General features: G+C 53.0%; 1 protein-coding gene across 1 annotated transcript in view; it reads right to left on the bottom strand.

Moving 5' to 3' along the window:
* TSPEAR (thrombospondin type laminin G domain and EAR repeats) overlaps positions 1-2,140 on the bottom strand; it is a 184,109-nt gene extending 181,969 nt beyond the window's left edge. Inside the window, exon 1 of the mRNA XM_081570086.1 lies at positions 2,056-2,140. Within this exon, the coding sequence (XP_081426212.1) occupies positions 2,056-2,140 (85 nt within the window). The remainder of the gene's footprint in view (positions 1-2,055) is intronic.
* Between the last annotated feature and the right edge of the window lie 9,507 nt (positions 2,141-11,647).

Raw genomic sequence — 11,647 nt, forward strand, 5'->3', positions numbered from 1 at the left:
TCACCCTCTGTCCGAGGGCAGCTGGCCCCACTGGGGGGAGAAGGGGAGGGGTCTGAGCATCAGAAAACCCAGGCTGACTCTGGGGTCAGGGAGGCCCCGAATCCTGCCTGGCCCACTCATCCCAGGGGAGCTCGCCCCACACACCCCATGTGCGCCCGGAGCCCCTGCAGACCCACCTCATCCTCCCACCCTGAGGCTGCTCCAGCAGCTGTAGCTGGTCTCCCACCCTGCCCCTACTCTGTCAGCCTTGGTCCTACTGACCACCTGCTGAGGTCTTCTCTCCATCTTGGCTGAGGCTCTGTGAGACTTCACTTGTCCTCGGATGCCCCTGTGCAGCAGGACCAGCCCCAGGCCCCTGCCCTTATCAGAGGGTCTGCCCACCAGACTCTGGGCAGAGATATGACCTCAATTTCCCCATCGCCAAATCTGGCCACCCCACCTCCTATAAGAGGCTGCTCTTTCCAGGTCACAGGCTCAGAGGGGGTTGAGGGGCAGAGGACTTCAAAACCCAGGGTCACAGGGTTGCAGTCAAGGCCTCAGCACTTCCCAGGCACAGACCCAGGAACAAAGGCCAGGGGAAAGTGAAACCCAAACCCCACACAAACCCTGTGGTGTAAGCTCCCCGTGCTTTTCAAAACCAAATTGGATCAAAGTGACTATTTAAGTCCTGACTGGCCATTATCAGCTGTCCTGGGAGTGTTCCAAATTTAGCTCAATATTATTTACTTGACTTTTATCTTTCCTCCCTGGTTCGAGGTATTTATAACTGGGTCATCTTTTAACTATCTGCAACATGCCTTCAGGGGAGAGGGGGCGGGCTTTATAAATAACCTTTATTATTACTATGCAGGTTGATTCTGTTCCCAGCGCTGAAGGGAACATGAAGACACACGTCTGTGACTCACCCACCAGGGAGACACTGAGTGCTCAGGACAACGGGCTCGGGTGCTTCACCCCTGCACCCGAGACCTGCATGCTCTAAGCCGGGGATTCAGGGTTGAAGGTGGGCTTGGCCTGTGTGTGATTTGCAAATCACGTGTCCCAAAGCTTCAACTGTGGCAGGTACAGGGGCCTGGGGGCTGAGCCCAGGCTTCGGTCCTTCCCAATACCCCCAACTCCAGGGCTGCTCCTCTTCACCTGCACAATCTGGCTGTTCCCTGAAGGAATTGGGAGCTGAGGACCTTTATGGACCCCCCCATGCGGGTCAGCGTTCCAAACACTGGGATGCTGCGGGGATGGAGGGGGTGGGCATCACTGGCCATGGTCCCATCACTGGGAGCAAAGTGCCACAACGTACAGGGACCAGGGAGGGTTCCAGGAGCCCAGGACCAGATACTTGAGAGTAAACCCAAAGCCTCACACAAGCCATCCCAGTGCTGTCCTGCCCTCGACGACAGTCGGCCGCACCACCACCCTCCATAGCTCCCCACCATCACTCACTCCCCTTCCTGAAGCCCGGCTTCTGGCTTCCAGGTCTCGTCTCCCTGTTACTCTGTTTTTCAGTGTTAGGTTTGATCAATAAAGTCTCTTAGTAGAAACTCCAGAAAGGCATGATGAGCTCATGGTCACTGACAGGTCAAGGTGACCTTTCTGAGGAGGAGGGGGCGGAATCTCCCCTCCAACTCTGCTCTCCACTTGGGGGCAGTGGGGTCGGCATGCTAGGGGCTGTCACCACTCTGCATCTCTAGGGACTGCAGCCACCGAGACTGTGCTGAGCTGAGAGTGCAGCCTTGGGTTCTCTGTCCGGGGCAGGTGAGGGGCCTGCCAGCTGTGGGACCTCATTCCTCCGGCAGGTCTAAGGCCCTCTCTGGAGGCCCAGCAGGTAGGTACCTGTGAAGGGCCTCGAGTGGGGGCGGTGAGGTCTTTGAAAGGAGTCCCCACCCTGTCGGCATTGCTATTGCGAGCGCCCGGCTTGCTGCTCCCTTTAATCTCTGCCTCCTCCCGTCCCAGTGCTGCAGTTCCCACAGCCAGCTCCGCACGGTGACCTGAACTCCGCCTGCCTGCTCCCCTCCTGACCCCCGGCCCGCCCCACCCCCACCTGCGCCCCCCACTCACCAGTGCAGGGCTCCCATTGCCGGGCGCCGCGGCCTGGGGTCGCCAGGGGCAGGAGCGCGACACACAGAGTCAGCAGGGCAGACATGAGGGGCCCGGGTCCCAAGCTCCATCCAGCGGCTCCGCACGTGCCCGCGTCGGGGAGGCAGCCGCTGGCTCGGTGCGCAGCTGGCCCGGCCCTCGCGGCGACCTCGGCCGGCAGTCACTGCGGCGGCCGCATCTCTGGGGCCAGCGCAGGTGCTGCTGGCAGGTAGGGCTGCAGACAGTTCTATCTCCTCATTTCCGCCCCGGGCGGGGGTCCTGCCCAGCGGATAGCATCTCTGTGGGCCTGCGATTAGTCATTGGCAAAGCGCATTTTTCCCAAAGGAAAGACAGAAATAGATCATCCGGGAGGGCTGAGAGCGAACCAGAAAACTCCCAGGGCCTGTGTCCCCCGGTGTGGACTCCGAGCCCAGGACTGAGGTCGGTACCGCTGGGAGGAGGCAGCGGCCGGGCGGGCGGTCCCTGTGCCCACAGTGGCCGTCCAGGAGGCTGGCTCCCGCGAGGGCTTTTATCTGGTGCCCAGCCTTCCGAGGGTGTGTGGGTTTGTCAACTGCTGGGTTTCAGGAATTTCCCTCCGGAGGGAAGTCAGTCATTCAAGGGAACAGCTAATGAGGAGACAGGAGCGTCCTCGGGGAGGGGCCAGGCGGTGGTTCCTCTCCTCAGGGTCTCTGGGCTCTGATCTCCCCGAACTACAGTCGACCTGCTCCAGGAGGGACAGTTACTAAGTGAGATCTAAGCGTGAATATACTTTCTGAAACCACTCCGAGAGTGTGCAAGGACAGACTGGGGAAGGGAGAGAGTTCACAGGCCCCCAAATGCACCTCTTCCTTGTTTAGGAGGCAGCGTTCTGGTTGTGAACCCCAAGCTATCCCGGAGGAGCCCCAGCGCTGAGGTGTGGGCGGCTGCCAGTCTGACACAGAAGGTACTTGTGGGGGCAAAGGGAGCCTGGGCTCAGGGCTGGGGGGGAGGAGCGGGAGGGACAGAGAGAGAGAGAGAGTCAGAGAGAAGGAGGGAGAGAGAGAGGGGAGGAGGGAGACCAAGAAAGAATATGCCAAAAGCATGCTAAGTCGCTTCAGTCATGTCCGACTCTTTGCGACCCATGGACTGTAGCCTGCCAGGCTCCTCTGTCCATGAGATTCTCCAGGCAAGAATAATGGAGTGGGTTGCTGTGTACTCCTCCAAGGGACCTTCCCAACCCAGGGATCGAACCCACATCTCTTATGTCTCCTGCATTGGCAGGCGGGCTCTTTACCACTAGTGTCACCTGGGAAGCCCATGCCAAAGGTGCTTCCCACAAAATAGCCCCTGTCCCTATAGACAGGGACAATAGATTGTCCCTCCATCTGTTTCTCCGTCTGTCTGTCCACATACAGGTGGTTTACGTTCTAATCACAGGAATTCCTGTTGCCTAAGGAAATCCCACAAGCCCCCTCTTATATCTGCCCTGTCACAGGACCGAGAGCTCCGAACCCAGAGAAAGCTCAGCAGGTCCTTCTCCAGATTGGGTCCTATGAGATCCTGAGCAAAGTCACATGGACGCTCTGAATAGTCTCCTTCTGTCCAAGGTGCCTAGCTGGCACTGCACGGCAGGGACCCAAGATACATGGTGGGCTTAGTTCACAGGAAGCAGCATTTCTGCAACGTGTGTCAAGCATGCGGGCTTTTGGGGCACAGCGAGCACAGAGGGACATGCAAGCACCCACGAGTGGAAGCCTCTGAGGCTTCGGCAACACAGAAAGCCTCGCAGTCTTCTATCCCAGGTTTCCCCAGGCTCTTGCGCCGTGGAAATCACTTTTTCCCACATCACAGGCACTAAAGTCACAGGGACGTATCCCTAGAACCCACTAGACACAAGCATGAGCAAAAAACAGCAGGACCCTGCTTTGTGGTTGTTCAGAACCTGCCAGAATGGTTCATGGTTGGAATTTCCCTCCTGGGAATGCCTGCCTACTCGGGTTGCCTAACTACCTCCAAGTGAAAGCATAGAAAACCTCCCAAGAGTGTCCCCAAACACATCCCGCCTAACTCGTGCCAGCCGACCACCCCTCTCCCTTGTGTGTCCACTTCTCTTTGGGGCTGTTCAGCTTGGAAGAGAGGCTTGTATTCCAACCACAGCTAATACTGTCTCCAGGAAAAGCGGGGAGCGGTGACAGATAAAGGGGAATTTGAAATGACAACTTCGTGTTACAAGAGCATATCACCGGATCCCCTGGTTTTTCTATTAAACTCACCTGTCCCTTATGCAGACTGTTTAACCTTGATGGTTTTTATTAATTTAAAGACACACACACACCTCTGGAATATGCCATGTTTTGGTATTTAATGACCACTGTTCTAAGGATGTTTGCAAAGATCTCTGAGAACATAAGAGATCATTCAGCATGTGATGGCGAGTCTAGATGGACTTGGGAGGACCTGGCACGCTTGCACAGGAAGCAGAGCTGACCGTACACTATCTGCTCCTGGGCCAGGCCCCCTGCCAGGGCTGGGATCCCAGCTGTGTGCCCATCAATCTCGGACTCAGCTGGAAAGAAGCACATGAGGCCATCGTTTCCAGGAAATGCAAGCTAGGATTCCATTTAACAAGTGGTTTGATAAGAGGTCTCTCTAGGTTATTGAATAAGAGTTTGCTTTTATTATTTTTTTCAATTTTTAAAATTGTATTTACTTTTGACTGCGCTGGATCTTCATTGCTGTGAGGGCTTTTCCTTAACTGTGGTGAGTGGGCGGCCAACTGCCTAGTTGCAGGCAAGCTTCTCACTGCAGTGATGGCTTCTCCTGATGTGGAGTACAGGCTCAGTGGTTGTAGCACACGGGCTTAGTTGCTCTGCAGCATATGGGATCTTCCCAGAGCAGGGATGGAACCCGTGTCCCCTGCATTGGCAGGTGGACTCTCAACCACTGAACTGCCAGGGATGTCCTAGAGTTTGCTTTTGTTTTTTTATACAATTTTATTTATGTATTTACTTTTGGCTGTGTTGGGTCTTTGTTGCTGCCCAGGTTTTTCTCTAGTTGCAGTGCACAGGCTTCTCACTGCGGTGGCTTCTCTTGTTGTGGACCATGGGCTCTACTCACAAGGGCTTCTGTAGCTGTGGCTCATGAGCTATAGAGCCCAGACTCAGTGGTCGTGGTGCACGCACTTACTTACCCTGCCCAGCATGTGGGATCTTCCCAGACTAGAAATTGAACTCATGTCCTCTCTCTTGGCAGGTGGACTCTTAACCACTGAGCCACCAGGGAAGCCCATGAGTTTGCTTTTCCCATCACAAGAAGCGTTCTTTGGATAGCAGGACTTCTAAAGGGCTGCTAAAGGATTACTGCGTATATTTTCTCCCTATCACTTCTTTTTTGATGCTGTTGGGGGGAATACTTTTTGATGCTTTTGTCTTTTGCCAGGTATTTAAATTTTTTATTTAGTAACATTTTCCTCAAGATGTTTGGATCTTACAGGACTTTTCGATTTGTGTATGTGTAGCTCTCTTTTCCGTCTGGACTGTGGTCCAGAATATTTGGACTGCTATGAGTTGAACTCTGCTCCCAAGAAGCTGTTCTGCATGCATCATTATTAAACTCCTCTCCTTTCCCACCATTCTGAAACATCGCATTTATGAAGGATCAGGCTTCTCTATGGGACTTCCCCGGTGACTCAAATGGTAAAGAACCCACCTGCAACACAGGAGACACAGGTGGGGAAGATCCCCTGGAGAAGGGAATGGCAACCCACTCCAGTATTTTGGCCTGGAGAATTCCACGAACAGAGGAGCCTGGTGGGCTACAGTCCATGGGGTTGCAAAGAGTCGGACACAACTGAGCAACTAACACATAGACAGACACACAGAGGCTTCTCTATACACTCGGATCCATTCCACTGACCTCTGCTGTATTAATCTCTTTCTCTCTTTCCTTTACCAGAGTATTATTTTGACAATAGCATTTATAGTAAGTGTTCATACATACAGATAAAGAATATACGCACTAGTTTTCCCTTTTCAGGACTGCATTAGCAGTTCTTACGTATTTTCCCATATGAACTTAAAAATGATTGGTTCTTACCTCCGCCTTCCAAATGAAATTTGAACAAATGAGCAAAAAGCATTACAGGAATACCTATTAGAATGACAATAAGTTTATAGATCAATCGTAGAATACAAGGCATTTTTATGACATGAAGTCTTCCCACTCAGGGATATGTATATCTCTCTGTTTATTCCAATGTTGAATTAAAAGTATAGTTTTGACTGTATAGGTCCTGCACTTATTCTGTAAAGTTATTTCTCTAAATATTCTATAAGTTTATTCATGATTTTATCATCATTTGTCATTGGTTATTGCTAATATTAGGAAAATTTAGTCATTTTTGTACAGTTATCTAGCAACCTTAAACTTAACTCTTTTTTTTCTCTTATGAAAGTAGAAAACTTGGGGAAGTTGTTTTATTTTTAATTTTTATTTATTTTTTTGGCTGTGCACTGAGGCATGTGGGATTCTTGTTGCCCAGCCAGAAATTGAACTCACACCCTCTGCATTGGAAGCACAGAGTCTTTACCACTGGACTGCCAGGGAAGTCCCTACTAAGTGATTCTAGCATCTCTTGTTTTTCTAGACAAACACTGTCTGCAAACGAAAGTAATGTTGGCCCTTCTGTTTTAATATGTGCACCGTCTGTCTTCTTATTTTACAGTATGAGCTAGAACCTTCAAAAAATGTTGGAAACAGTGACAATAGCAGGCTTTTCTTGTCCCTGTCCCTGAGTTCAGTGGAAATCTCAGCGGGGTTTGGAGGCATTTTCATATTAAAGAATTTTTCTTTTCTTTTACTTAGAGGAGGAAGGGCTGCTGCATTTTCTCAAATGCTGTTGCACCTCAAACGATATGATTTTACGTATTTTCAATTTTACTTTATCAGTGGAATTAATCACAAGATCTCTTCCTAATGCTGAATGATCTTTGCATTCCTGGGGTAAGCACACAGAGTTGTGGTACGTTTTCTCCTAATTCACTGGAAGTTCCACCCAGCGTCTCACTTGGAGCACTTGCTTTCTTCCTCACATCTCTCTCTTCTCAGACAGCCCCTAGATGCAGAAGGCACACCCTGTACCTCTGTGCTGAGCATCAGGCTGTATTTGCAGTAGCTCACTTGAAATCCTTACCCCACCCCCACCCCCAACCAGTGTCTTAAAGGCACTGTTCCAACACTCCCCACTCAGAACCAGCTCCATCCTGGGTGTAGGCCAGTAACCCAGAATTCCTCCTTGGCACCTCCCTCAGGAAGTCCCACTGAGTTTACCCCCAAACACTCCTGCCTCCTGCCCCCTGCCTTCCTGGCCCAGCCACCTTTGTCCCACAGCGCCACTGCCCAGCTGTCTCCTACACCCTCTGGGCGTCCCACACCCGCCTGTAATGGCCTCTGCAGTACCCAGCCCTTGCCTGGCTGCTCTCCCTCCATGGCTCCCAAGATAAACAGAACATCCAGGGTGTGGCCTTCAGGCCTGGGGTCCATCCCTGCCTAGTGCCCAGCTGCAGTTTCGCCTGTCTACACACACGCCATGTCCAGGGGGCGCCTCCTCCTCCCAGGGGCTGTTCCAGGTGGATTGCTCCCCAGCACTCCTGCCCACCCACCCCACCCCCCTCGCCTCCCTGGCCTGACTAACCCCTCTGGGGAAGCACCCCTGCAGGAGCCACTTCTTTGGGTTCGGTCACTCGTTCAGGTGACCCTTTGAATGACGACTGAGGTTCCAGGGCCCAGACTACGCCTTGTAGGGCCAACCTTGCATCTTAGCATTCAAAAATGCATAATCAGGGACTGCCCTGATGGTCCAGAGGTCAAGAATCTGCCTTCCAATGCAGAGGACTCGGTTTGGTCCCTGGTCTGGGAACTAAGATCCCACATGAGGTGGAGCAACTAAGCTCCATGAAACAACTACTGAGCCTGCACTCTAGAGCCTGCACCCCACAACTAGAGGGAAGCCACGCACCACAACGAAAGACCCCAGGTGCCACAGCTAAGACCCGACGCAGCCAAAGAAATAAATAAATTATAAAACAAACAAACAAAACCCTCTCCAGGTTCCCCGAAGCCCGCCCGGCAGCTCACTCCACCAACACTCACCGAGCTTGATGCCCCCGTGGCTGCTCTCTTCCCCCACACATCAGAGGGCACCACACAGATTCCTGCCTGACAACAGAAGCGCCAGGAGAGCCTGCAGGAGGGCTCTCCCTTTGGGAACTTGGGGTCAGAGTCACAAAAAGGAGCTACTTCAGCCTGTCCTCCACCATCACACAACCCCCACAATCACGGGAGCCAGCTCCTTAAAATCTGACTCTCTCTCTCTCCATCTCCTTATTGGTTCAATTTCTCTGAGGGACCCTGACTACCTCAGCTAAAGGAGTGCTTCTAAACGTATCTTCAAGACACACCTGAGGGTGGAGAACACAGCAGAAGAGGAGGAAGGGGAGGAAGAAGAGGAGCTGAGAGGTGAGGGTACTGTGTGCTGACCCCTCTGCATACAGGACTGCTTTTATTATGCTTATCACCTGGAATTCCAGGTCATGTCACTTTAGGGGGGAAAGTTTCCCAACATTAAAATTTAAGTCTAGAAACCACTGCTGCAGGGAATTTAAATGCAATCTAATGTGTATCCAGATGGTAGGGTCTTTTTTCAGTGGGCACCTCTATTCCCCAAGTGGGTTACAACACACTTTAGGCACCTGTTTACTGTTTCCTATACCATTCTGCCCTGTAACAGCATCCCATAAGCCTCTGAGAGACTCTGGTATAGACTCCATCCACACAAACCCCATCCAAGGGCTCAGTGTCATATCTGCGGTTCAAGGAGGCCCTGGAAGTTTTCCTTTGGAGGTTCTGGGCCAGGTTTGCTGGAAATGTGGGCCCGAACAAGGGAGGCCCCTTCCAGGAGGAGGGCAGGCAGGAGGCTGTCACCAGAAGGCTGCTCGGAGCAGCTGCTGAGTTTCTGACACAACAACCCCCTGCTCCAATCCCAAGTAATTTTTTCTAGCACCGTATTTCCTGCTGGAGCAGCCACCTTTGGGGCTTCCCAGGCGGCTCAGTGGCAAAGAACCTGCCTGCCAATGCAGGAGACGTGAGAGACCTGCATTCGATCCCTGGATCGGGAAGATCCCCTGGAGAAGGGCACGGCAACCCACTCCAGTAGTTTTGCCTGGAGAATCTAGTGGGCAGAGGAGCCTAGTGGGCCACAGTCCATGGGATCACAAAGAGTCAGAGATGAATGAAGTGACTCAGCACGCACACAGCCATCTCTGAAGGCTCTACTCGGTATGTTGGGACCAAATGTGGGGAGGTGAGTGGGGATGGGTAAGAAGGGAGTATGAGCCTACCTTTCCCCCCACCAGCACGCTCTTGGTTCATTTCAAATACCACAAGCTGCATTAGTTTAATCAGTCAAGTTAGTCTTATTAACCATATACAAAAAGGAAGCAGACACAAAAGTGGCCAAGCAGCCAGGGCTTCTGCTTTGTGCCACTTCTGGGGCTGCTGTGCTCCAAAGACAGGACAAGGACACAGGGAACCTCAGCACGTCTGCCTATGCAGGACCCATGGCACCAGGCTGCTTCCTCTGCCCGGTTCACCAGGTCTGTCATTTCCAGCTGGCCGGGGGCACCAGTCCCCACCTCCAGGCTGAGCCCATCCTTGCCACACAAAGCATGTTCTTAAAATTCTTTACAGATTAACCCACATTAATCTAAACCTGATAAAAGCATAGGTTTTACCTTCTGCTTGGAGCTGCACTGTAATTTCCCCCAACAACCTGCTGAAAAGACCAAGAAAAACTTAGCAGCCAGCAGCAGGGCCTGGAGGGGGGCTGCAATTAGGGGTGCAAGGCCCCGGGGGGCATCAGCACCCACTTCAAAGGCCGGGGTGGGGGCGGGAGCAGGCAGAGCTGTAATTAGCAGCCGAGGAGGAGCAAGAAAGCCCCGCACGCGCACATGCAGAGCGGCTGGAACAAAGGCCCCACTGTTTGATGTGAATCACCCCAGTAGCGGAGGGAGGCAGCGACTCCAACCCCTGCCCTGCACCCGGGAACCCCGCAGGCCTCCCCCCTCCGCTTGGTCCATGCAAACTCAGGGGTGCAACAGGCCAGGCTTTGGGGAGACCAGCAAGACTCATTTGCTCCCTATCAATGCTATCCAGGGCACCGCAAAGCTGGATGGAGTTGAGTGTGATCTGCCACCCACATGTGGAGGGGCAACTTCAGGGACAGGGCCAGTCTGGGCCCCGCCTGCACCCTGTCAGGGCCTCAGCCACCCTCAGAGGTAGAGCTCAGAGCCTCCCTGTGCTGGGCGTCCCTGGCACCTGAAGAGCAGGGGTCCTGCCCTCCCTGCCATGGGGCCTGGCCATCTGGGGACCTGGGCACCTGGGTATCTGGGCACCTGGGGAGGGACGTCATTTGGGGGAGGCCTCCAGAAGGACCCACCCAGGGAGAAGAAAGCTTGAGGTTCTGGGCAGCCATCCACTGACCACTTGCCTGATGGCCAGTTGGCCCCAGACTGGCCCCAAATCAGGTTTTTTGGCCTCTGTGTTGGTGTCCTGTCCGTGCTACCTGATGATATTTTTTTGTTTGTTTTTCTTCCATTTTGATGAACACTTGATAAGGCACAAAATGCAGTCTTCTCTGGGGAACATTGGGTACCTTTCCTCTCTATCGTGCAGTACATAAATCTCGAGGGTTTTGTGTTTCTTCAAGAAAGAAGAAAACGTGAGGGTCCTGAGGTGCAGGACTGCCTGGTTCTCCCTTTGCTCAGACCTCGGGAAGTTGTAAGTGCTACTGCTGGTGACAATTTTAAAATCATGCCTCCGGGAAACAGGGTGTGCGGATGCTAGCCCTGGGGCACTGTGTGCTCAAGGTTAAATGGGTTTGGGGCAGTGACAGTGAGGTTCTGTGAGCAGTGAAGGCAGTTTGTTGGCTTCAGTAGAAATGGAGTTTGCGGCATTTGTGGATTCTTAACCCTGCATCGAGATTTTTTTTGGCAAAATCTCTGGCAAGATTTTCTCAGTCCTCTTGACTAGATGGGCATGGATGTCCTCTGCCTGGTCAGTGAGATGGTCGGGGTCATGACCCAGCCTGCTTCAGTGGGGGCGTCAGAGTGCATGTGGTCTCACCATTACTACCACCAATGCCACCCTGTCTTCAACCTCTTTCCTGGGTAGGGGGCCTTGTGCTTAGAGATCATGTGCTCTCCCAGGGGCTCTCTGCAACTCCCTTCTCCCTCAGCTGAGCAATCTCTCTCCACCCCACCAGGTCCACACGCCTGCCCCTTTGCACTGCAACTGAGGCCACATTTATGGTCACTGCAGCCCCTGGGTGTCCAGTCCCTCCTTCTCTCCACTGCCGTTGTTCCTGAGGGTCCCCTCCCTCCTAGACCCACCACCTCCCCCTTGAAGGGCCATTCACTCTATCTGCTAAGGGAGGCTCCAGGAAAGCAGTTCTCAAAGCTGGTGCCTGGGAGCTCTCAATCTGGGATGCCGGTTCCCACGAGGCTCCTCCTCCCTGCTGGAGAGTTCACCATGGGGCTCC

Source organism: Giraffa tippelskirchi, chromosome 2, assembly GCF_054371585.1.
Source record: "Giraffa tippelskirchi isolate mGirTip1 chromosome 2, T2T-mGirTip1v1.2.pri, whole genome shotgun sequence".
Lineage (NCBI taxonomy): Eukaryota > Metazoa > Chordata > Mammalia > Artiodactyla > Giraffidae > Giraffa > Giraffa tippelskirchi.